The sequence below is a fragment of the Poecilia reticulata genome, chromosome 5 (genome assembly GCF_904066995.2).
Source record: "Poecilia reticulata chromosome 5, P_reticulata-male-v2, whole genome shotgun sequence".
Taxonomy (NCBI): domain Eukaryota; kingdom Metazoa; phylum Chordata; class Actinopteri; order Cyprinodontiformes; family Poeciliidae; genus Poecilia; species Poecilia reticulata.
In genome coordinates, this window is record NC_088834.1 from 33,858,498 (window position 1) to 33,884,903 (window position 26,406).

The 26,406-nt window shown below is 40.3% G+C and overlaps 1 protein-coding gene across 4 annotated transcripts in view; it reads right to left on the reverse strand.

The window, feature by feature from the left end:
- Nucleotides 1-26,406, reverse strand: part of shq1 (SHQ1, H/ACA ribonucleoprotein assembly factor) — a 95,945-nt gene that overhangs the window by 62,623 nt on the left and 6,916 nt on the right. For 2 of the 4 annotated variants that reach the window (XM_008410595.3, XM_081607525.1), the window contains exons 2-7: nt 26,165-26,351; nt 17,365-17,429; nt 14,709-14,837; nt 14,413-14,570; nt 14,216-14,328; nt 14,044-14,141 (exon numbers count right to left, since the gene is read on the reverse strand). In XM_008410595.3, coding sequence (XP_008408817.1) covers nt 14,044-14,141; nt 14,216-14,328; nt 14,413-14,570; nt 14,709-14,837; nt 17,365-17,429; nt 26,165-26,310 — 709 coding nt within the window. In that variant the 5' untranslated portion in view covers nt 26,311-26,351. The remainder of the gene's footprint in view (nt 1-14,043; nt 14,142-14,215; nt 14,329-14,412; nt 14,571-14,708; nt 14,838-17,364; nt 17,430-26,164; nt 26,352-26,406) is intronic. The other 2 variants (XM_008410597.3, XM_008410596.3) reach the window with 2 other exon arrangements.

Genomic DNA, 26,406 nt, shown 5'->3' on the forward strand with positions numbered 1-26,406 from the left:
GCAGTGATCGGTAGGATCATAGAGCAGCACAGTAATGCATTTTCAGTTTATAATGCATGCACTTTGATTTATGCATTTATGTTGATATTAAGAAACATATTTTGTTTTTAAAAACAATTAAATTTGTTGCTGTTTGCCTCTTGAAAAATGTTTTCCCTTGAAGTTACTGACAGAGCCATAACAAAATATTGCTTTATTCATTTAATCGTTAAATAATACACTCTGTTAGGTCTTGGTTCAATAGGCTATGTGCAATCATTTCAATATGTTTTAATAAACATTAAACCAGTCCGGCCCTCGGCTTGTAGCAAATTTGTTTTTTTGGCCCTCTGTGTATTTGACTTTGACATCCCTGATGTAAATGGAATATCCACTGGATTGAAGGTTTCAGATAAATGACCTCAACGAAACTCATAATCAAGCTAATACCACTGGCAGTCACTGATTTAGCTTTCAAGGACAACGTGACTCTGTGAGTCTTTCAAGTGGCGTGGCAAAGAGAACTGAAACTGAATCACTATGAAGATTATCCAACACCTCCTGATCGAGAAGTTCAGCAGACAAGTCAATGCTAAGCGCCACAAGCAAAGCTGTCAATGCCGCAGTGTATTTAGACAGGTGAAGCGAGAATGTCCAAGTGTGAACAGAAAGTCCAGAGTGAGCTGTCTACACATCCTACAGATCTAGGAAGGTTTTGCTCCAACATTCAGCATCAGACAACAACGGGTTAGTCAGGAGAAAAATGCACTCAAATTTCTTACATCGCCATTCATGTTTTATAATGTTTTTGTGTCGCCTTTTCGCAGTGGTGTTAGAAAAACAAGTAGAGGTGAAAATTATTTTCACACATTATCAGTTTATGGGTTTAAACAGTGTGCCTTTTTCTTCACCTCATTAAGTCAGATTAATAAAAACCTGACAAATTCACACAACGCTAAACCGGCAGTCGGCTAGTAAAGTCTGTCTCCTGAAGCTACTGACTGAGTTTGTCGCTGTGGTACAAGAAAATTGAATTAAAGTGAGTAAAATGTTCAATATCAATATGTCTGATAGCTCAGCCCAGAATAAAATACAGAGGTTCTGCATGTGACAGTGTTTTTGAAGACTTCTATTCATTAACCAGTTCCTTTTGAAAGAAACATCTGCTTAATGGGGATCTGCAGCAAGCCTAATAGGGCGATGCAAAAAGACTTCAATCCCATTTTGGCAATCTGTGTCGTTTAGCGCTGAAAGGCACGCTGGATGTCTGCGACGGCAGCGAGCTCTCAGCTTGCCCTGCTCTTTATTCCCCTCCCAGCTTCGTAGGAAACAGCTGAAAGCAATTCCTTGCTCTGCGTGAGGATGAAGAGTCCCTGCTCTCGATCTCTGATGTGTATGTGTAAGCAAACAGACAAACACACACACACACTCAATATCTCTCTGGCTGCACTGGGAACTTGGATCTGCTGCATAGGAGATTCCTGCTGCATTACGTCAGTTCTCTGCGGACGTTACCTGAGTCTCTCGTCGGTGCAGCCACAAAGGGGAGAGCACAGCCAAGTGGACATAAAAGCCCACATGGAGGAGAACATTTGCTGCACACATGCACTAAAGTTGGGCTCAAGATGCAAAATGAAAAAAACAAGAAGTGACTGGAGGTGTCAGCACAAATTTCAGCATAAGTAGGAAGTTTATGATTGAAATGATGCAATGCCTCACAAAAGTTTTCATGCCATGATGGAAATAGCATTTGATCTAATCCTGTTTCTCTTGAAATCAACAATTATCTCCTTTGATTTGTTCACATTTAGATGATTGTTCCCACACCATGACACAAAGCGGTCCACCAGCTCTCTGTATTCAGCCTCTTATCCATCACTGATAAACCCGACACCTGCAGAGTCATCTGAGTATTTCTGGAGATGACAAAAGTCAGACTTGTGCTAGAAGTCTGAAGTGTAAAGAGAGAAAAGGAATGGTGAGAGTACCCTGTGGTGCTCCTTGTTCGACACACAGTTCTTCACTCTTACAAGCTGTAGTTTGTTTAGCCACTTTTCCACTAGCCCCCCTCTAGCTGGTCTGGTCTCGCTCTGCCGAGGCGGAGCAAGACCTCCACTAGCAGATCTGGGTTCTTCCCAGGTGTTCTCAGATTTTTGCACCTACTTCAGGGGTAGTACTAGCAGCACTGATCAAGGTACAGCAACAAAACAATTTGATTGACAGCTGACCGCATTCATTGATTGGCTCGTGATTTACGGCACTGAAAACTGCAAACAGCATTCAGCTTTTAGAAGTTAACGTTTAGCTGTGGACCGTACGGGGCAGTTTAATTATAAGTTTAATCAGGAGCAGTGACAGGAACACATGCGGTAACTTTTGCAGCATCCTGCCCACCATAGTGAGGAACAGAACAGATAATGGAAAAGATCACTACCTGGGGTGAAACTGAACCACACATTAATCGGTTAATGCTTAAATTGCCAGTGGAAAAGCAGCTTTTGTTAGGTAGTCATACATCTATCAGTGGTTCTTAACCTGGGTTCGATCGAACCCCAGGGGTTCGATGAGTCGGTCTCAGGGGTTCAGCGGAGCCTCTGCCGCGGAGGTAAAGACACACTTGTGTAAAGTCGTGATGACGCGCCCCGCTTTGCCATCACTTGCTGCAGAGGATCACGTTACATTGCTTAGCCAATCAGTGCTGCGGAGGAGCACTGATTGAAGGAGTTCCACTCTCAACATGGATTTGAACTTGTGTCTTTAGTTACTTCAGCAAAGCTCACAGTTTTTACCAAATTCTGTAGCTTTTGGTGTACTACTAAATCTGCTCCTTAGTCGCATCTTTTCGGGGTTGCTACTGCCTCTAGTGTCGTGGGGATGGTAACACAACTAATATAATTACATTACTAAATCAGAATACCGCAGAGTCTTTATTATTTATTATTAGTTTTTCATTCTCTTAAGAATGTATAGCTAATTAAATGACCTAAACGAGACCTTAAAGTGGTTCCAGTTTCTCTCGATGGCCAACCTTTTGAAACTGTGGCAAATTTTAAATACCTTGGGTCGTTCCTGGACAGTCAGCTCAACTTTGCTGAAAACACTGACTATATTTTGAAGAACTGTTCTCAGAGACTCTACCTTTTAAGAAGACTTAGTGATCTTGGGGTGACCCAACTAGATTCTAGTTGGGTCACCCCTATGTCTTGAATTTGGGGGGGGGTTGGGGGGGGAATCACATTTTATTTATCACTGCAGAAGGGTTTAGTGAATGCGCATATGAAACTGGTGGGTTCGGTATCTCAAAAAAGGTTAAGAACCACTGAACTAGATGATTGTTAAAGTGTCCACCTGTGTCTCCTGTGTTTCTGCAGATAATAGTGGGTTTGTTGAAGGTGTATGATGGTGTCTCTGTTTCCATGGCAATAAGCAAACTGCAGGTGGTCTTAATTGCTTACTGAGGTGGGCCAGCCCAAGTCTCTCCAAGACCTTCATGATGTGGGTTGTCACTGCAACAGATTTATAGTTATTGATGACTGATGGGTGAGTTTTCTTCTCTACTGGAACCAACCAGGATATCCTCCATAACAACAGAACCTTCTCTTAGGTCAAGCTAAGTTTGAAGAGATGTTGCTCTGCAGCTTCAGAACTTCAGGACTCTGGAGCTGACACCATCTGAACTTGTAGCCTTGTACTGGTTCAGCCTCTCCAGCTGTGGTGCAATTCTAGAACTAAATACACTTTTTACATAGAGAAACTTGATTTTTTTTCATGGCTTATCTGTCTCATATTATACTGTAAGGACATAGTGACACTTTAGTTTTTCTGTGTTTTTTTCTGTGTAGTCCAGTACCCGATAAGTGATATTTTGTTACCAAATTCACTGTTGTCTTTGTGCAATGACAATAAATTAAGTCCAAGTCTAATTTATTGAATGGATCTGTAAAACTCAATGAAGCTTGGAGCTCAACATGTAAAAGTTCACTGGGTGTGAATACATTCGCAAGGCACTATAGACATATCTTGCATCAATTTAACCAAATACAAGCATGGATTTCTCAGAGTGACGATGTTCTGCCACAACTCATAAAAACCTAATATTTAAATCCACACAGCAGCGATATGAAGCCGGAGGATTTTCTATCAATTCTGCAGAGCCGGTATTACTCACTGTTATGGTCATTCATCATTACCATTAAGCCTGTCAACTCTATTGGGTATTAACCATGAATGCGTTTTGGAGAGCAGAATGATTGGAAATTAATTTCTGACCTAATTACTCCAGTTGGAAACGGCAGCCTGGCTCGTTGCTGCTCTCTCCAATTCCAGATGGCGTGACGGCATGAATCAAAATATGCTTCAAAAAATGCTGCTGAGTGTTGGAAAGCTGTCCTGGGCTAAACTCTAAAAGCCAGAGGTCAAAATGCCACTTGATCTGGGCCCTATGATTGAGTCCAGTATCAAATCAAAGGGGGCGTGTGACAAAGGGACTCTAAACACTGGAGCTTCATGTCAACAGATGACCCATTCCCTAAACTGATCCCTGGATAGGGATCAGATTTATTTACACATCGAAAAGGAAAGTGGAAGAGATACAAAGAGTCTGAGCTGTCAGGACCACTTATACCAGATTGGTGGGTAAATACAGATTCTCCCGCCCTCCAGAATACAGCTGTGGCCAGTCAATGGGCTGGCCCCTACACAGGACAGCACAAAGAAGCTGATTTCTACTTCATTAGCACCAGTGATGTGCGGTCGAGCTTCATAGATAGTGAGGCACTGACTTAATCATAATCAGATTTACAAATATATACTCCCTGCATGTTATTGTTTACCTATGGAGATTTTGTGCATGTGGACAACACTGGAGGGCAAAAAGACTTACATTCTTTTACATGTCATCCATAGCCGCGCTGCTGTCTAGAATAATTCCATTAACTCAATGAAACTTAGAAATGTAGGTATTATTAATTTAGTGTTATGCTACACAGTAAAGGGAAAACCCGTTGAAGTGCAACTCAAAACCACTTCTTTCTAGCTCTCTCTAGCGGCCAAGCTACAAGAGGACTCGTGGCCATAGCAACTGACACCAACGCAACTTTATGTTTCAGGATTCAACACCAAAAACACTCAAATATTTCCAACATAAAGAACAGAACATTCAGTACGTTGCAGTAGCTTGTTTTTAGACTTAAAGTTTATTTTGTGATTATTAATAAGTGATTCCTGTGGTAGATTATAGCTACCATTGCTATAAGCTAATCTAACAGCAGTTTGCAGGTTATTTTTTTTCTGCACATTTTTACACATACTCTCTGCAAAACGCACATTTCATTAAAAAACTTAAAATTTATTGCCATTTTACCTTTACTTATAGATGAAGTCCATGTGCTGCTCATTCTGCACAAAAATATCAGTTCATCCAAAACCAAGTCTATCCTCGACACAAGTTGAGAAAAGGTGGCAAAAAAAGCAGAAAAGGCCGTTCCTAGCAGGACATCCAGAAAGCCTGCCTTTTCTTGTATACCACTTTGTTTGAAAAGAGCGGCTACCCTTCTGTCTCGTAGTTTGAAGCAAACCTTTCAGCTCTGCCTCACCTGCCACCCCTGACCACACATCACTGATTAGCACCCATGTCCACAGCCATCTGTCAGGTGACATATATATCAGATTTAGCAGACAGTAAGAAAGGAGTTTGTGGAGAAAAAAATAAAACTCACACACAAGACTTCTAACTCTTCAATTGAAATATATGGCTAACTGTTAAAATCATAAGCATGCCATTTAAGGTTTGATGGCGAGCCACTTAAACCTTCTGACTGACGCCATTCTTCATACTCAGCCAAGACTAATGCTATTCGAGCTGTCAATCAAGCCATTAAGCTTAACTTGGCCCATTTATCTACAACTGCGCTCCTGACTGAGATGCTCTGTCTCAGAAAGCAGTGCAAGGGGAAGAAGAGGACGAGGGGAAAATAAAGGCCTGAAAGTCAACCAGTCAAATAGAAAAAGAAACCAACGAGACCCATATACTGAGACTTTAGCTTTATTACTCAACTGTCACTGGTTCAAGTCCCAGCCAGATTACCTTTCGTCCCCCCACTCTCACAAGCTGCTTTCTGGTCACTGTCAATCAAAGGCCGAAAAAGACTTTTTTTTAAAAAAACGACCAGTCCGCTGTTGTGGTACCGAGGTGGAGCGCTCCACCCACATACAGAGGACTCAATCCTTGACAAGGCTGTCGAGGGTTTGAGTCCTGGCCGTTGACCTTTGTCACAGCCCACTTTTCTGTCACCTAGTAGGCCACAAGAATCTATAAAATCCTTTAAAAAAATAAAGCATGACCATCTGCCAATTCTTTCTGCAAAACTGTGCAATGTTTAATCTAAATCTGCTCTTAATCTGATGACATTGGAGTGCTGCACTTCCACTGTAGCAGTGAACACCGTGCCAGCTTAAACAGAGGATGTGCAGGAATTAGCAGGCTGGATGGCACAATTAAACACCCTAGCAAGAGTTCACAAGTTATCACCTTTGTGTGGAGAAAATGCTAAAAAGGCTATTGACATCACAGAAATTAAGGAGAGATTGGATAAGAATGGGAAGTGACTGCAAAAAGAGAAGCTGAATTAAAAGCAGAATGAAGATGGTGGGCGAAGATGAGCTGCGTTCCAACTCGCCACATACTGCACTGTGAATTCTGGTGTTTAAACTGGCCGAGAGGCAGAGCAGAGATGAAGCGATTAGAGAAGGTCCAAGTTCAATCCCTGATAATGGTAAGTATCTTTTCCGCTAAAGAGCCTGAGGCACTTTAACAAAGAGTGTAGCTCACTAACAAATGAGTGAGTTACACTCATTTGTTAGTCCTCTGTCTCACTCTCCCAGAGGAGGACAGCAGGGGAAAAAAGCTCAAGTGTCCTTTTGAGTATTAATGTGTTGTTAGACAACCATGACAGTGTCTGGCACATACAATAGCCGGCTATATGGTTTCTGTTTACAGATCTGCATATGAACTGTTTCAAGTGTGTCTAGGGAAGATTTCAAGTGGTAGTCCAGGCAACAGAAAAATGGTGAAAACACTATCTTCACTGCACGGCACGTACAATGCGCACCCCTGAAAGTGCAAGCTTAGGTATAGGTTATATTTGCGATTTGCACAAGCAGATCAAATGAGGTGGCTTTAAAACTTGACTCATACCTTACTGAAGCATTCTCCAAAGGGACATGTTTTCTCACAGGGGGTAAATATAAATATAGGTGAAGCTTCTCTAAAAGAACACCTTCCAAATCGTCCAGTTTGAGTGAGAAACTGGATGATTTGGAAGTCCAGTTTCCACACTGAGGTAAATTTCAGAGAGCCAGCCGCAACAGCAGCCAAGGTGCAGAGGCGCCAATGGTGTGATTTCTACACACGGCCAGCATCATGCCATGTTCAATGCATCAACTATAAAACTGCCTTTGTGGAATGATTCTGCTCTGCAGTCCGGGGTTACTGGTGTATTAAAAAACTGCTTTAAACAATTAAAAATAAATAAATAAATAAAAAACAAAAAATTTTTAGCCTGGTGGGGCTTCAAATGGCTTCTAGTATACCAGAGGAAACCCTGGTTATTGCATCTAATACCTGCTGAAAGGAAGGATCTTTGATAATACTCATTTATGCACCTAGGATGCAGAGCCCAAATTTGCTTTGTGCAGGATGTTGCAAGCAAATAAATAATAATAAATAATAAAAAAATATATAAAATTTTGTTGATGATTGTGGACACTGAAATTAATTCTGAGTCTGGAATTACTACTGTTGCTTCTGATTATTGTAAAGTCTATGTGCATGGTTCTAGAAAAATGGTGGCTCCATAGGTTTCTTTGGCGATGAGTCACCCTGGGGTTCAAGCCGAGCCACTAAAATGTATCTAGTCTGCAACAAGTGCTTGTTATTATAAGGGAGAGAGCTGCCGTTAACAAAATTGATTATTGCTGCTATTTAACCTTGAGAGCTACTAGGTTAATTGCCTTAATAATTGAAAAGGGCGATAACTTTTGGACTGTAGGCAGTCAGAGGCTAGACGAGTCCTCCCGCCACCAGCTTAAATAGAATGTTTTCTAGACTATCCATGGAGTAAAAGCCCTAGGAACTAGAGACTTTCCTGACCCATTAACTGGAGAACTGGGCAATAGTCAGTCTGTGAGATTTGAGAAGGTTAAGGTGGGGCTGGCTATTGCGCAATAACAAACAAACTGTTCAATCGTCTTGGGCCTTCTTTGTCGCACCTTCCTCTTTATGATGCGCCAAATGTTCTCTATAGGTGAAAGACCTGGACTGCCGGCTGACCATTTCAGTACCCGGATCCTTCTCCTACGTAGCCATGATGTTGTGATTGCTGCAGAATGTGGTCTAACATTATCTTGTTAAAAAATGCAGGGTCTTCCCTGAAAGAGATAACATGTAGATGGGAGCATATGTTGTTCTAGAACCTGAACATAGTTCTCTGCATTAATGGTGCCTTTCCAGACATGCAAGCTGCCCATGCCACAAGCACTCATGCAACCCATAGCATCAGTGATTCAAGCTTCTGAATGGAGAGTTGATAACAACTTGGGCTATCCTTGTCCTCTCTGGTCCGGATGACATGGTGTCCCAGCGTTCCAAAAAGGATAGGACTTCAAATCATGATTCATCTGACCACAGAACAGTCTTCCATTTTGCCCGGAGATCACGAGCATCCAGTAGAGTTTTACGGCACAGCGATTGTTCCAGATTCTCTGAATCTTTTGATGATGTTATGATGATGATAACTTAAAAATCTTTGCTATTTTACACTGCGTAACACCATTCTGCTATTGCTGCGCTATCTTTCTGCGCAACAATGGTGGAATTGGTGATCCTCTTACCATCTTGGCTTCAGACAAGAAGCTCTTTTTATATCCAATCATGTTGTCATTTGACATGAGTTAATTGGTCTTCCAGCTGTTTGTTATATGCTTAACTTCCTTTTTCCAGCCACTTATTGCTACCTGTCCCAACTTTTATGGGATTTGTAGACACTGTGAAATTTTGAATCAACATATTTTTCCTTTAAAATGTTACATTTACTCAGATTAAACTTTTGATCTGCCATCTATGTTCTATTACGAATAAAATTTGCCATCTCCACATCATTGCATTCAGTTTTTATTCACAATTTGTTTAGTGTGAAAACTTTTTTTGGAATCCGGTTTGTATTTAATTACACAGTTTTTTCATGTCTGTATGGAAGCCCATTTCCGCCATGAAAGAAAAATAAAAGACCAACAGGAAGTCATAATTTCGACTTTCAAAGTCATAAATATGAGATTAAAAGTCATAATTTTGACTTTCAAAGTCATAATTTCGACTTTTAATTTCAATTTTAAAGTCATAATTGCGATTCAACGTCATAATTCCGACATTATAAGTCATAATTATGACTTTCAAAGTCATAATTTCGACTTTTAAAGTCATAATTATGAGATTCAACGTCATAATTTCGACTTTGAAAGTCATAATTTCGACTTTGTAAGTCATAATTGTGACTTTCAAAGTTATAATTTTGACTTTGAAAGTCATAATTATGAGATTCAAAGTCCTGATTTTGACTTTCAAAGTCATAGCTATGACTTTGAAAGTCATAACTTTCGGGCATCGGTGGACTTTGCCCGCCCACAGAGTCAGCTGTGGCCGCCCCCCGTTTACTGGAAGCTGTTTGTCGTTTCTACCTCAGAGTGGCCAACTGTCTGATATTCCTATATTAATTTGATACGGTAGGGGCTTCTGTACTTCCCATATTTGTGCACTCCGTCACGTTTTTCAGCAGTTAAAATTGTTTAATCGGTTGTTAATATGTCGTAACCTGTTTTTCTGAGCCACATTCAAACGCAACATAAACGCTTAGACGCCCGTGTTGAGTTTACCCAAAAATAAGTCGATGCCCTTCCTTGTTAACTCGTGTGGAGCCGGGGCTGCGTCTCAACTCAAATCTGCAGGGTACCACAACGCATATGGGCAAGGCACAATCGCAGTATTATGTTCAAGACCACCTAACCCGAGACCAAGACAAGACCAAGACCAGAGTGTTTCGAGACCGAGACAAGACCAAGACTTTTAGGGTCCAAGATCAAGTCAAGACCAAGACCGAGGGAAGTCTAGACCGAGTCAAGACCAAGACCAAGACCAGCGACCCACACTACATGACACAATAAAATGTAAAATATGATCAAAATTGCTTCTCAAAATGATCTGAAATATCCATATTCCCATAAAAACACCTAGATATTAAATACTTAATAAATTTTACCAATATTAAATATTCCACCTCTGTGCGACAATGTGTGATGGTCTTGTGCCATCCCTAAAAAGATAACGCCCTGGGCATTTGCCCATATTGGTCATGTAAGAAACCACCACTGTCTGCACCATTAAACATAGTAATTGAGGCAATGCCCTGACGATAAATAACGCCCAACTATGAACACTGACCAAGGAGCAACAAGCAAGAAGTAACCAAACAGAAGGCGCTCATCGTGACTGTTTTCACTCTCTCTCCCGGTACATGAAGCCAGGTAGTCTGACACCATGGCACACATTACAGCTGCCACTTTGAACAAAAACAATCAAAGAGCAATGTGAATTCTGTGCGTGCTCTTTCGTTCTTGTGTTTTTGTTATTTAATTCAAATATCAACGTACGTAATTAAATAAAATTATGCAGTGTACACAGAGCATTTACAAGAACAAAGAACGGGTGTTCTGTCAGGTCAGATGGTCATACGCTTAGCACGAACTCACGGGGTTCTGTCAGATCAGCATACGTTGTCAGATAGTCGTACGCTTAGCTCAGACATGCATACGCTGTCCTTACCATATGATTTTATTTAATCAGCAACATAGAATCATGACGTAGATCATCATACACTTTGTTATTAACAGTTATATGGCATCCTGACTTAGCGGTTAAGTAGGTTATTGAGTTTTACACGGGCGTGTGTTGTTGTTGACCGCAGCTGCAGCTAGACCCTGCTTTAAATACACTTTGAAACCACGACAATGCATGTATATCTATCTAGTTATCATATTATGTCATATTATAAACAATTTAATGACTTATTTTTGTCATAACTTGCTGCGTATGCTGAACTGACAACTCCACTGACGGTCAGACTTCTTAATGCGCATGCGCTGGCATACTCACTGCATGTATGCTATCCTGACAGCGTATGGCTATCTGACAGAACAACGGCTATATCTGTCAGACATGTCATTACCATAAGATTTCATTTAATCAGCAATATAGAATCATGACGTAGATCGTCATACACTTTGTTATTAACAGTTGTATGGCATCCTGACTTAGCGGTTAAGTGAGTTTTACAGGGGCGTGTGTTGTAGCTGACTCCAGCTGCAGCTCGACCCTGCTTTAAATACACTTTGAAACCACGACAACACATGTATATCTTATTATTAAGATAGTTATTATTGAAAACAATTTAATGACTTATTTTCATCATAACTTTCTGCGTATGGTGAACTGACAACTCCTCTGACGGTCTGACTTAATGCGCATGCACAGGCATGGTACTCACTGCCTGTATGCTATTCTGACAGCGTAGGTAATCTGATAGAACAACGGCTCTCAGTGAGTGACACTCCAGTCCTAACTAAGTAAAGAGCCATGGAGAAGAATCGACTGTTTCTGAATGTCACATCACTATATTGCAGACTTTTGGACACAGCGTTGTCCCATATATGAAACAAGTCAGTCTACACCTCTGCACAATAATTCAGGCAGTGAGTGACTTTTTTTCATCACAAATGCTTATGTGTCTCTGTACAGCTAGCTTTGCTAACATCATGTCAATAAAGCTACTTTGAGCTACTTTTCTAAGTGTCGAAAAAAGTTAGACGTAGTCCCCACCGTCTGTGAAAGCGAAGCGATGTTGAGTTAGCTGTGGCCATCGGATTTCTTATTATTTATGCAGCTCTATTCTATTACTGACGATTAGACAGACATTTTCTGCCGCTGAGAGAAAACCACTGCGCATGTCTTGGAGCGCCGCGTGTGAGTGAAAGGTGGGAAGCGGGAGGGGGGATTAACAGAAACACGTAATTGCTTGGATTTTAATCGGTGCGTTTTGCATCCACTGAAAACAAAGATGTTAACGAATAAACTGGACAGTATGCTGTACGTTTAGTGATATTTTCACAGTTGCGGTCTCGACTGGTCTTGAAATAAAATGCCGAGACCGAGACCAAATGCAGTTGAGTCCGAGACGAGGCCGAGATCATCAAAAAATGGTCTCGAGATTGGCCTCGAGACCAAGACCAACTTCGAGTACCACAACACTGCACAATAGTATGCGATGATTGGCTGCGCAGCGTAAGTGAACCGTATCGTTGTGAGTCACAGGCTGGAGACCTGTGACTCACCGAGTTAGATCATATGTTATTGGTCCATAGTCAAAACTGATGTCCGAGCTCAATATCCAGTTTACGTTGGATCTAATTTTATGCGCTGCATAGACTTTATTGTGCGCTGAGAATGTGCGAGCAGTGCGCGATTGCGCAAGCGCACAGCTTAGAGGGAACATTGATGAGGACCACGAGCAGAATTTGATTTACGGACCCCTGTTGCTAAGAACATCAGTACCACTTACTGCATTTCACCATAGATTTAATAGAGTCTGGGAGAGGGAGTCTTGTTTAATTGGCCATGTCTAAACGCAATCAGTGATAATTGTTGTTTACTGAGATATATTTGTGAGCAAACAGAGCTCAAACTCAGAGATTATACTCACATTATCAGACTATTGCTATGGTAACAAAAAATCTACGAAAATTGCTCTTTGCACTTTTACAAAGCAAAGTTGCCAGATCTTTAAAATCTTACATTTAAATGTTACACAATTTAAAATCTTTTATTTATTTATGCTGAAACCATTAAATCAAATTTAACAGCATTGATATTCTCACTAAACGTTAACTTTCTATATATGTGGTCTGTGTTAAAATATTAGCATTTACGGGGCCACTGAAGGCCTGGGGTGCCTTAAGCAGCTGCTGAATTAATTTGGATTTAACAGAAGTGCAAATAATTGATATTTATTTTAATTGCATTTTTTATTTGTTGGTTTTAAGACTATAGTTGTGTGTTTAAATAGCATTTCACTGACAATGTTTTGTAACATAATTACCCAGTGATATTTTTATATTTCTTGCCAACATCTTTTAATATAAAAACATTTTTTCTTATACTGAAAAAAATGCTCTTACTATATAGTGTGTTATTCTTACTTTTGTTTTTGTATTTGTGTAAATCTACATGCTTCTACTTGCCAGTCACTTTGCTGCTGGTACACCTGAATTTCCCCACTAAGGAAAAATAAAGGTCTATTCTATTTCAGCACAAGTAGCAAGTTGCAGTGTTACTATTTTTAAAGTAAGTGAAAATAATTACTTGGAATATTTGGAAAATCTGTCTTTGCTCCACCACTAAAAAACACAGAATCTACACTAATTGAAGTTTGCATTGTTCTTGCGATTAAGCAATGCATTATTCAAGCTCATCTCTCCTGACACCCAAATAACAGGAGCATGGACAACAATTTTGATGGAAAAGAGCTTAGTAAATTGTGTAGATTTCTTCTTTGTATATTTTCAAGAGAATTGCATACAGAGCGCCAAATCTATGTTAAAATTATTACAAAATGGCACCATGGTGCGTATCCCATATGGTGCTGACTAGAGGTTATAAATGATGATGTTTCCTTCTCCACAACAAGGAGGTGCAGAAGTCTCCTCCTAAGATGCTAAAATGAGGTGGTTTTCGGCTGTATCAAAATTTGTACATTTATCAGTATGTGACTACATTTGTTGTATAGGTAGATTTTATGCAAACACGACAAAGTCAACTAAGCAAATATGGGAAGAAATGCTCATACAACAACCATGTTTTATGCACTTTTCAGGAGAATAGGAAGTTCTCTTTATTTACTTTTAATAAAGTAGGTCTACGTTTAGCCCTAACTCCAGATCATATAAAATAAAAAAACTCACCAGATATCCCTTTCTGCTCCGTAGTAGGACTCAGCTTAGACCACCATGGTGTAAACTTCAGCAAGCGATTTATCTCATCGTCTTCAAACAAGTCAGCTCTGAAAAGACGGGAGATGTTAGCAGTCCCAAGCAACAGAGAAAATAAGGTTGGGGATTAATAACCTTTACTCACAAATAATGGTCAGAAGAGAAAGCCAATGCCTCTGCCTCCAGCCGAGCCCGACGTCTCTCGGATGCCAAAGTCTCCTCTGGGTTCTTGACATCAATCACGTCACTGAGTTCCTCCTTCAAGATATTCAGCATCACAGAAATATATTTGTATAAAACCTCCGAATTTAAAAATTTTGAATGTTTCTCTGCAAAACCAACCTGCAATCGTGCAAACACTCCGGATCTTTGATTAGCGAAACCGTATTTCTGCATGGTTCCCAGCTCTTCTTCAGATTGATCTGTGTAAACTTCCTGTTCCAGCTGCCAGTCAAACTCTTCTTCATCCTCCTCCTCACCATCTCCTGTGGTTTCACTGACTGTTTCCAGAGAAACAGGCAGTGAACTTGACTTGAACTTGACTCCTCGGAGTCAAGTTCAATCCTTCAACAGTCAAATGTTGCAACATTTACCTAAATTCAAAAGTGACTTCTTAAACACATAATTCCGGGACTCACCGGCACTCATATCTTCCACCAGAGGTTTTGCTGATTGGGAGCCTTTTGGTGCGAGGAGACTAGTGAGCATTTGAAGCCCTCCGAAGTGCTCCCCTCTTGTTTCCTTATTGACCTTAAGTGTGAAAACACCTACAGCAAGGTAACATGAAAGGAGAATTATAACCCTTTCAGAACTCCAGAGAAATAAGATCCAAACATCCAGAATACATTTATGTAAGCACACTTCCAGGAAGATTGCTTGTTAATTAAATATAGCATAAAATGAATTTGATGACTTGGTAGAGATAGGGGGTGGTAATTATAAACAGAGGACTTTCAGCTTGACAATATAAAGTGCAGCCAAGTTGCCCTCCCACCAACATCCTTTGGTGTGGATGCAATTACTGCAAAGACAACATTTTTTAGTTTCTATAAAGTGTTTAAAAATGAGAGCAGAGGAAGCACAGATATGTAGGGATCTGTTTAAATTTGAACTGTATTTACTATTATATGTTGACTCGTCTGTCATTGATTCAGGCTGCAAGAAACTGAGAGAGCCAGACGTTCAGCAGATAAAGTTAAGTTATAGCCATCATATTTGCATGCATTCATCATGCTGGATGGATGCATGTTGGCAAGCTTTGGTGGAATTTCAAAGTTTGATTAAGGGTAAAGATCCTTTAGGAAAACAAATGGCTATTGCTGTTTTAGCAATAGTATTGGCACAAATATAAAATAGAAATTAAAGCCACAGTAGGTAAGTTTAATTGTATTTTTGACATATTTGTTAAAACTGTCACTATGTCATGACAGTATGCAATATGAGACAGATAAAATGAGGAAAAAAATCCAGCTCCTCTGCCTCCTCCCTATGATCCAACTGCCATTTGCAAAAATACACCCAGTCAGAGCCAACAAATCAGAGCCAGGAAGATGGTCTAAGTGCTGTCAATCATGCTTGTATACACAGTGCTCACATCGTTCCCTTAGCTCTCTGCTATGGTACAGCTCCTCCCCCCACAGCGGTGAGAATGACCACCGATGAGTAAACAGTTTTCTGTGACATTAAGTCGTTTTTCCAGCACCAGTTTTAAGTGTTTGCAATGTTCAGGTAAAGTCCATCATTTATGAAAGTTGCGTATGCATAAAACATATGTAACTTTGCAAATAGAAGCTACAATTTTTACAAATATTTTTTGGAATTACAAAACTTGCACAATTACAATACTTTTGATGATTTGTTTTTTCTTTTTTGTATCTAAAATCTAAGAATCCTATGGAGTACCTACTTTTACTGACCTTAAAAGACATTAGCTCATTTGAAGTAGACTGTTTATATACCTAAAAAGGTCAAACATGACTGATGAGTTCAACAATGTAACCACACCACAGAGATGGTTGCTTTAAAGATCTCATAAAATGTCAATGCACCCAAGTGTTGCAGCTTGAACCAATTTGCAAGAGAAGGTGACTAATTGCTTAAGAATGGAGATCCTTCGAAGCTGGACGTTAATGATTGCTCATTAGAAGACTAAACAAGGACACTCATTAGCAGAAGCTTTATTAGCAAACATTGCAGGCTCATACTGACATTTTGTTAGCTGCAAATATGCTGACACTTGGGTAAAAGACATATCACTGATGAAGAAGGCAGACACTACTATACAAATGTCAGAAATAATTATGTGACACTAAAATTCAAATACGTATTATATAAAAAAAGAAAAATAAATAGAAAAGTCACACATGATCTGATATGTGTGATCCATTATCAGATCAATATCTGCTTTTGTTACCCCAAAAGCAAATAGATTGCCCCTGGCTAGTAACCATTGTAGTATCACAGAAGGTTCCAGTGGGCATTTAAATGAGTGGAATAACATGATCAGTTAAGTCAATTAAGAATTGCTGGTTTACCAAATCAGCCATTCACAAATCAGCCCCAAGGCATCACTAGCCAAGGACCAATCATTAAAAGCAGCCAAAGCCCTGTCCCAGAATCTTGTTGGAATGTAACAAATATCAACAACAGTGGTTAAACAAAACTTTGAACTTATGTTGTGCATTAAAGCTTTTCTTTACTCTGCCCCCATGCACTAAATGTGCATTCACACCAGCCTTGTTTAGTCTGCTGTAATCAAATTCTAGTTTGTTTCCCTAGAAACTCCAGCTCTTTTGGGGAGGTTTGAATGCTCTGGCATGGTTCGAATGCATATGTGAACGCCAAGTGGACTGGAGACCACTCCAAAAGCAGGAAGTTGACTATAGCACAGAGTATTCTGGGTAAATACAACCAAAACAAACGTGTGTGTTACTGGTAGCAGGAGAAATGATTTATGGTCTTTTGCCAAAGACAAAGGAAAAGTCCTACAACCGCTGAAATTTGACACCACTCCATTTTGCAAAGAAGGATGTCAAGCTCAGTGTCTTCTTCAAAGGTTTTTGTGCTGTTTCCTTCAGTTGTTCTTGGTGCAGCACCACCACAGGTGAAGGGAGGGAGCAGGTTTTTCATTTGGTTTATTTGACATGGTGCAGTGAGAAAGCAAACTGAAAATGTAACAAATGTTGCAATTCATGATTGGTTTTTGGAATAATCTGAACAGAGGTTTTGAACAAACCAGAAATTTGCAAGTCTTTCATGACTGAAACGTATTATTTCAATAATGATCCGACCCACCTTTATCAATGTCAAACGTAGCCTTTTCTGTTCCATCTTCAACAATTCTTCCAGGAAGACTTAATCTAACAGTAATAAGAGTTTGTATATTAGAAACAAAATCAGCAAAACACAGAAAAACAAACTTAAAATCAATCACAGCTGACATTACATGCAAGTTATATTTGAAGCCTTTTTGCACTGCAGGGCTGGCCTGGTCCTATTGTCCTCTGGCCCTGAATGTTTTGCATTGAGCGGAGTACGATGTCAAAGGTGAAGGTTAATCAAATTCCTGATAAAGCTGTCGAGGCTATCTACCCAGAGACCATGGAGCAGTTTTGCTCTTGGTTGTCCCATCCAGCTGATTCGGTACATATTTTTGCATCCAGCTGATTCGGTACATGTGAATAATCTAAAGGAACGAAGGATTTATCTTACCCTACAAAAAAAAGGGGAAAAAATCTCATCTGAGTGTTCTGTCTGGTCCTGCTGAACTACTGCTGTAGCTTGTGGGATTCCTCTCCTGGAGGAGGAGTTACTTGCTTTTGTTAGAAAAATTTATAATAAAAAAAAATATATATTTTGTCATTAATTTAACCTGGATTGCAAGTGTCTCTGTTGCTCTGAGCATTTCACTGGCGGAGCAAATTTATTCCTAAAAGATAAGTTTATATTTTGTGCATTTAAAGCCGGGAGAGCGGACCAATCACATCGCTGGCGCCTCTGCGCGTTGAAGCCCGCGCTGCCGCTGCTTGATCTATTAAGCGCACCTCCTTTCACTCAAACTGGACACAGACTGAGCTGTATGGATATTTACATCAACCGCCTGTGAGGAATTATTTTTCTTTAGCAAACTCCACATTGAGGTAAGAGTTTAAAACTCACTGCGTTAGCTCTGGTTGTACAGCTCTATGTGAATTGCAAGAATAACCTGTACTCGCGCTTTCAGACGTGCACATTGAGAGATCGGTGAGAATGATTTATCTTTATGAACAAACAATTATGAGCCATTTACATCTCAACACGCTGCCCAGCTGATTTTATAAATATAAATATATATATATATATATATATATATATATATATATATATTTAGTAATTTCTGTCATAATATCAAAATCACACAATTTTAACATGAAGTGATTTGTCATTACATAATATATATTTTATAATGTATGTAGAAATTATTTTATTGATAAAAAGGGAAAAAAAATGCTCTTGGCGGGCCCTGGTGGCCATGGTAGGTACCGCATGCATTGCGGGTAACATGAGCTGCCGTGCAATAAGCAGAGCATCCAAACGTCCAAAGCTAAGTAAGTACTAAGTAATACTTGCCAAGTAAGCAAAGCAATGGCTCAAAAATGAACTTATCCTTCAGGGAGAGAAAAATGAAAGAGGAAGAATATATTTCTGTATATTTCTGTATATTTCGGAGGTATTTTTGGCTTCAAAACGAGTTTGATAACATTTGATTACAATAATTAAAACATCTCAATGTTTGACATTGTCTAGCAAAATGTTTTTGCGTCAGACTACATAGCTGCTACATCGATGAGCTGCTCTATGCTGTAGTTGGGATTTGTCGTTTGCTGCTGAGCAGAATAATTTCGTGGCTAAAAAAACCATAATTTTTGCATCAACTTCTAAGTTATGTGAAATTTCTGTTAAAAGCATTGGAAGGCACAAAATTAGTCCAGTACCGGTATCGATCCACATTCTCAGGGGAGAAAGACTCACCTGGTATGAACTACATTTTAAGCTCTTGGAGTTACGCTTAAAAGAAATGTATTTAATCAAAGAATGTCATGAATATGTGTGTAGCGCTGCACCGATTGCAGTTTTCTGGCCAATCCCTGCACTGTAAAAAAAACTGCCTTAATTTACGGTAAAAAACTGGCAGCTGTGGTTGCCAGAATTTTACCAACTTTATACGGTAAAATTCTGGCAACCAAAACTGCCAGTATTTTACCGTATTTTGCAAATGCAGTATTTTACGGTATTTTAGAAATATGGTAAAATTGTGGCAACCAAAACTGCCAGTATTTTACCGTATTTTGAAAATGCAGTATTTTACGGTATTTTAGAAATATGGTAAAATTGTGGCAACCAAAACTGCCAGTATGTTACCGTATTTTAGAAATACTGTAAAATTCTGGCAAACAAAACTGCCAGTATTTTACCGTATTTTGAAAATGCAGTATTTTACGGTATTTTAGAAATATGGTAAAATTGTGGCAACCAAAACTGCCAGTATTTTACTGTATTTTGAAAATGAGGTTGTGCATCACGAACACCATGTTCAGGCATAAGGGCGTCCATATGTGCACTTGGCACCAGGACGCCCTGGGCCGCAGTTCGATGATTGACTTTGTCATCGTCTCATCAGATTTGCGGCCGTATGTCTTGGACACTCGGGTGAAGAGAGGTGCGGAGCTGTCCACTGACCACTACCTGGTGACAAGTTGGCTCCGGTGGTGGGGGAGGAAGCCGGTCAGACCTGGCATGCCCAAACGTGTAGTGAGGGTCTGCTGGGAACGTCTGGCGGAGTCCCCTGTGAGACGGAGCTTCAACTCTCATCTCTGGCAGAACTTCGAACACGTTCCGGGGGAAGTGGGGGACATTGAGTCTGAGTGGACCATGTTCCGTACCTCCATTGCTGAGGCGGCCTATCGGAGCTGCGGCCGCAAGGTTGTTGGTGCCTGCCGTGGAGGCAACCCTCGAACCCGTTGGTGGACACCTTCGGTGAGGGATGCTGTCAAGCTGAAGAAGGAATCCTACCGGGCCTATTTGGCCTGTGGGACTCTAGAAGCAGCTGATGGGTACCGGGCGGGCGAAACGGCATGTGGCTCGGGTTGTCGCTGAGGCAAAAACTCGGGCGTGGGAGGAGTTTGGAGAGGACATGGAGACAGACTTCCGTACGGCTTCGAGGCGATTCTGGTCCACCATCCGGCATCTCAGGAGGGGGAAGCAGTGCAGCACCAACACTGTTTATAGTGGGGATGGTGCGCTGCTGACCTCAACTCGGGATGTTGTGGGCCGGTGGGCGGAATACTTCGAAGACCTCCTCAATCCCACCAACATGCCTTCTGTTGAGGAAGCTGAGCATGGGGACTCTGGGTTGGGCTCTCCAATCTCTGGAGACGAGGTCACTGAGGTGGTCAAAAAGCTCCTCGGTGGCAGGGCCCCGGGGGTGGATGAGATCCGCCCGGAGTTCCTTAAGGCTCTGGATGTTGTGGGGTTGTGTTGGCTTACACGACTCTGCAATATCGCATGGACATCGGGGGCAGTTCCCCTGGATTGACAGACTGGGGTGGTGGTCCCCCTGTTTAAAAAGGGGGACCGGAGGTTGTGCTCCAATTACAGGGGGGTCACACTCTTAAGCCTCCCTGGTAAGGTCTATTCAGGGGTCGTGGGGAGGAGGGTCTGTCGGATAGTCGAACCTCGGATTCAGAAAGAGCAGTGTGGTTTTCGTCCTGGTCGTGGAACACTGGACCAGCTCTACACCCTCAGCAGGGTCCTGGAGGGTGCATGGGAGTTTGCCCAACCAGTCTACATGTGTTTTGTGGACTTGGAGAAGGCGTTCGACTGTGTCCCTCGGGGGGCGAGTGTGAAGCGGCCGGGAAGAGGCTCAGTGCCTCCAAATCCGAGGCCATGGTCTTGAGCCGGAAAAGGGTAGAGTGCCTTCTCCGGGTCAGGGGGGTCGTCCTGCCTCAAGTGGAGGAGTTTAAGTATCTGGGGATCTTGTTCACGAATGGGGGAAGAAGTGAGCAGGAGATTGACAGGCGGATTGGGGCAGCGTCTTCTGTGAAGCGGGAGCTGTACCGGTCCGTCGTGGTGAAGAGGGAGCTGAGCCAAAAAGCGAAGCTCTCGATTTACCGGTCGATCTACGTTCCCACCCTCATCTATGGTCATGAGCTTTGGGTCATGACCGAAAGAACGAGATCACGTTAGCTAGCGCACTGTGACTTTACTGTGTTGAGTTCAGGACACCACAGTATCTTGAGCCACACTCAACTACAGGAAGCGAGTTAAAAGCTGATTTTTTTGCTGCTGAAGGATCAAGCAGCAATACAAACTAGATAATTATTTGTTTACGTGACAAATAAGTCTCCATTTACTGCAAACCCTGCTATTTATCACAATAACAAAATGAAAAACTCTCTAGATTATTCTCTACTAATAGCACAATATTTAAAACCAAGTGTATGATTTGCGAAACTTCAATGAAGGGCGACTTCACAATTTTTATGCTTTTGGATAACACTAGAATTGTTCTTTATTGAAGTTTCACAAATCCCACATTTGGTTTTAAATATTCTGATATGAGTTGAGAATAATCTAGTCCAGATTTGAAGAGTCTAGGTGTTGTAGTGTTTTAGCTAGAGTAAATTAAAGATGCTGATGGTAGTGAAAAATTAGGTGGATTCGCCCTTTAGCCGTTTCCCAAATTGGAAGCAGCAATTGGAAACCAACTTCAGTTTCATCCAAGCAGGAGGGGCTAACATACAGTTCTTTTAATGTATGAGAAATCTATGGTCGGCATAAAATTGATCCCAAATACATAACTTAATCAAATACTCTTATAAATGATGGTGGCGTTGGCTGTAGGAGTTTGCTTTGCAATCAGTGCGTCGCCAGATCAATGCCTGGTCCACTGTTGAGATTTCAGTTTGGTGTATTAAAGGCGTTATTAAAAAAGAAACCAAAATATCACACCAGCATTCTGTTCTTAGTAAAACTTACTTTTGCTGTCTCGTTTACGGTTTTACATTGTAGTTATAAATATCAGCAAAATTTGTAATTTTGGCTGATTAGTACTGTTTAGGGTAGTTAGGCAATATTACAATATTTTTCTATGAACTTATATTTTTACAATATATTTCTGTATTTTCTACATTTCATGACTGTCAAAATTACTTAGGATATACGTTTATTGAGTTATGATAATTCCACGTATTTTCTACATTAGTATAATGCTTTGCATATTACAGTCAGTAACTTGGTATTTTACCATTTTTTACCATAGATTTAAGGATTTGTTTTGCAGTGTTAACTTACTGTAGTTCCATGTATTTTCTACAATAACAAAAGGTTTTGGATATTACGGTCAGTAACTGTTGGTATTTTACCACTTTTTATCGTAAATTTACTGACTTTTTTTAGTTTTGACTTATGGTAGTTCCATGTAATTTCTACGGTAATTAAATGTTTTTGGATATGACAGTCAAAAACTGTTGGTATTTTACCGTAAATTTACTGACTTTTTTTACAGTGTGGTTACCGATCTTTAAAAAGCCTGACCTGACGATTTTGATTTTAGCCTATGTGAATGTTTTTTTGTCTGAAATGTCGCTAAATATAGCAAGAAAGTCACCGAGTTGGCAACAGTGGGGTGAATATTATTAACTGTAAACGTGCAGACCTGACCTGGTTGGTCTATCAGTCAAACCTCTAGAGCAGAAGAGGACAGAGACTGATTTTTAAACCTTTGCTGATGAAGATAAGATTAGGGGATAAGATCAGCTACGCATGTAAGTATCAGCAGATCACAATCCCCCAAAATTAAGGAAATCGGCGCCCAGAAATCAACTGGTCGATAAATCAGTTGGCCAATAAAAATCCAATATTATATATGAATATAACGTAAACAGCACTGTCAGAGATGCAATAAGTTTATAGCAGGTGTGTGAATGATCTATTGATCGGACTGCTGATTGTAACCGGCAGGGGTGAAAGTAAGGGGGTACGGCAGGGTACTGCGTACCCCAAAAAGATTTAGAAGGGCTACGCAGTACCTGCAAGAGAGAAGAGCGGCTGTCTACTGTAAAAAAATCAGTGGGTTCACTGTGCAGCCGTGAGTGCCCCACTAATCGGCTGTGACTGATTCGTTTTTCAAGAACAATCTAAAACACGACTTAATCAGTTAATAAATACCTTTTTTCCCATTTCATATGGTCTCTGAACTGTTCGTGCTTTGCTAGAGCAGCGGTGCAACACATCGATCGCGGAAGGTTTTGAGTCGATCTCGGCATTAGGTGACAAACTGAACGCAGCCAGGAGGCTGAGAGCAGCACGTCCTCCTCTGGCTCCTTATCAAAACGTTAATAACTCTATTAAAGAACAACAACAAAAATCAACAAAACGTGTTTAAATTAATGATTCAACAACAATAATTATTAATAATTATTAATCAGAAATTATTGTTTCAACAAGGTGTTGCGCAATTCTGTGTGTTTCGGTTCCATTACCAAAATAACTAGCAGAGCAGAAGTTTAAAATGAACTAATCAACCACCTCTGTGTTCATGAGAGGCTTATTAATGATAGCAAAATAAATATCAAGCCTGCAAACCTAATATCGCAACGGACTAAATGTAATGTTTTTAACATAATCTCTGATCGGCTTGTGGAGCGCAGGAGGTTGCCATGGCAATGGCTGTGCTTAAATGACAGAGATACGGAGAGTAAAAATGTGCGAGTGGTTTAGAGTTGATCACCTGTTCGGGTTGTTTTACCTTTTTTTACCTTTGTCTTGGCGCATCACAGCCGCTGTAGTTTCTGAACATTCAATAAACTACAAACTTAGACTAATTACTTCGTTCTTTGTGAGTAGCCCAATACATCAATCACAACAAACATCAAACACGGTAAATATGTTTCATTAATTATTTAATAAACAAATGTCTTCTACCGCAATAATTGTGTGAAAATAAATTAATTGTCTAATATAAAAAATAGTTTGGTGCTGTCGGGCTCAGAGTCTGAGAGGCTTTTCCTTTATTAAACAATTTTGTTTTTTGCCTCTTATTTAGTGGAAATATTGATGTTGATGAGACTTTCTCCAAAATAATAACCTTTTTCAACCTTTATAGCTCCACTGTTGAAAATGAGGCTCTAACATTTACATATGACATTGAAATAAAATCCAGTTCAACATCTGGTTTGAGGTGATTCCTCTGGATCCTGTTGGAGGAAAAATATCCCAACTTCAGAAGATGAGCTTTAACCTAACAGAGCTCTGTGGTTCCTCCTGTCAGGATGAGGAGGCGCCATGTTAGGAAGAGAAGTGGAAGCTGCAGGATCTTCAGAACAAACAGGTCATGATGCTAGGCTACCGACTGTCCCTCTGTCTGGACACAGGATCAATAGAACCAGTTTAAAAGCTAAAATGAATGGTTACATGCCAGACATGGAAAACTGGAACTGGGATGCACTCCATGCCATTACAGCCAGTGGGCTTAGAGAAATACAGCTTTATTTTGTAGCAATTCAAGAGCTACCCAGCTTATATATATATATATATATATATATATATATATATATATATATATATATTATTTTTTGTCATAGTACCCCCAAGAATACTTTCACCCCTGGCAACCAGTCCACGTTGTTAGCAGAACTAGAAGGCCCCAAAACCAAATTTCGCTTAGGGCCCCATGGAGGCTTAGGCCGGCCCTCCGCATCACACTTGTTTTATATTATTTTTTTAGTATTATTTTTCCAGTTACACAAAGCATTAAATCATATCAAATGCTTTCTCCACTTAGTGTTAATGCGCGTGGTCCCATAAACTCGAGAAACCGAAACAGTTTCTGTGGCTCTTATTAAAAACTCAGCAGGCATGAAATGGAAGAGTTACTAAAACTACATTAGCAGCATTAAATTAAATCTCTCATTTGTTGTGCATCTCTGCGCACGAGGATTTAACTCATCATGCAGGGCCGGTCCAAGGCTGTATGAGGCCATGAGCAGAATTTGACTTAGGGGCCCCTCTTCTGCTAAAAACATCAGCACCTCTAACAGCTTCTGTGTTAGATTTAGTTAAATCTGAGAGAAGGGGAGTGGTTTAATTGGCCAACCTATAAAGCAATAATTTATAATTGCAGTTTACTAATTTGTATTTGTGAACAAACATAACTCAAACTCAAAGATTAAACTCACAGCATCAGAATGAAGCTGTAGTAACAAAACAATCTAACTATGAATATTGTTCTTTGAACTTTTATAAAGTAAACTTGCCAGTTCCTTAAAATCTTACATTTAAATGTTAAACAACTTAAAATATTGTCATTTATGTATGCTAAAATCATTAAATCAAATTTAGCAGCATTATCTCAATAAATAAATGTTACATTTATGTATCTGTGGTCTGTGTTAAAATATTAGCATTTATGGGCCCCTAAAGACCAGGGGGGCCTCATGAAGCTGCTGACTTAATTTGTGTTAAACAGAAGTGCAAATAATTTATGTTCATTTTAATTGTATTTTTTGATTTATTGTTTTTAAGACTAGTTGTGGGTTTAGACAGCATTTCACTGGCTATGTTTTCGCGTAACATATAATTACCCAGTAATATTTTTACTTTTTATGTCTACTTAACATCTTTTAATACAAAAACACGGTGCACTGCCTTGGTGCCCCGACCACTGAGCTTAGCAAATTTTCTGGGGGAAACCCTGGTCATTAGTATCATTTACAAACTTACAGGTAAAAATAGATTATGAAAGGAATTTTTTGATGCCTCGTGTTATAACAGACATTGAGAAAGTCTAAACGCAATATAAACACTCCTCTGACCCAGAGATCTGGAAGAGTACACGTCTCTGTCCCGCCCCTGCAGCCAACATACCCATCAACAACTGACTCCAAACCAGCCTTGTCTGGAGAGCCTGACTGGAACCACTGCTCTCTGGGATGCAGGGAGCAGGTCTGACCAGGCTGGAAGTGCTAATGCAAAAATGCTCACCAGGCCACCTCAGGTCAGCCAGGGTCAGGGTTGGTACAGTGTGGCTTTAGTAAGAGTATATTAGTCAACTCACCTAAGGAAGTAGGGCTTTGCATAGAACTTGAAATCTGTCCCATCGATGAACAGGTCAAACTCTGACGTTCTGGTGTAAGGCACTCTGATGCAGATGGTTAGATAATCTGGATCCTGACTCAGGTCAAACGCAGGAGTGATCATCATGTAATACCGACCTGCAGGGTGAAGACTATGGAGGACCAAAACTGACATAATAAGAAATAAAAGCATAAATATACATTTAGTTTTTCCTTATCCTTA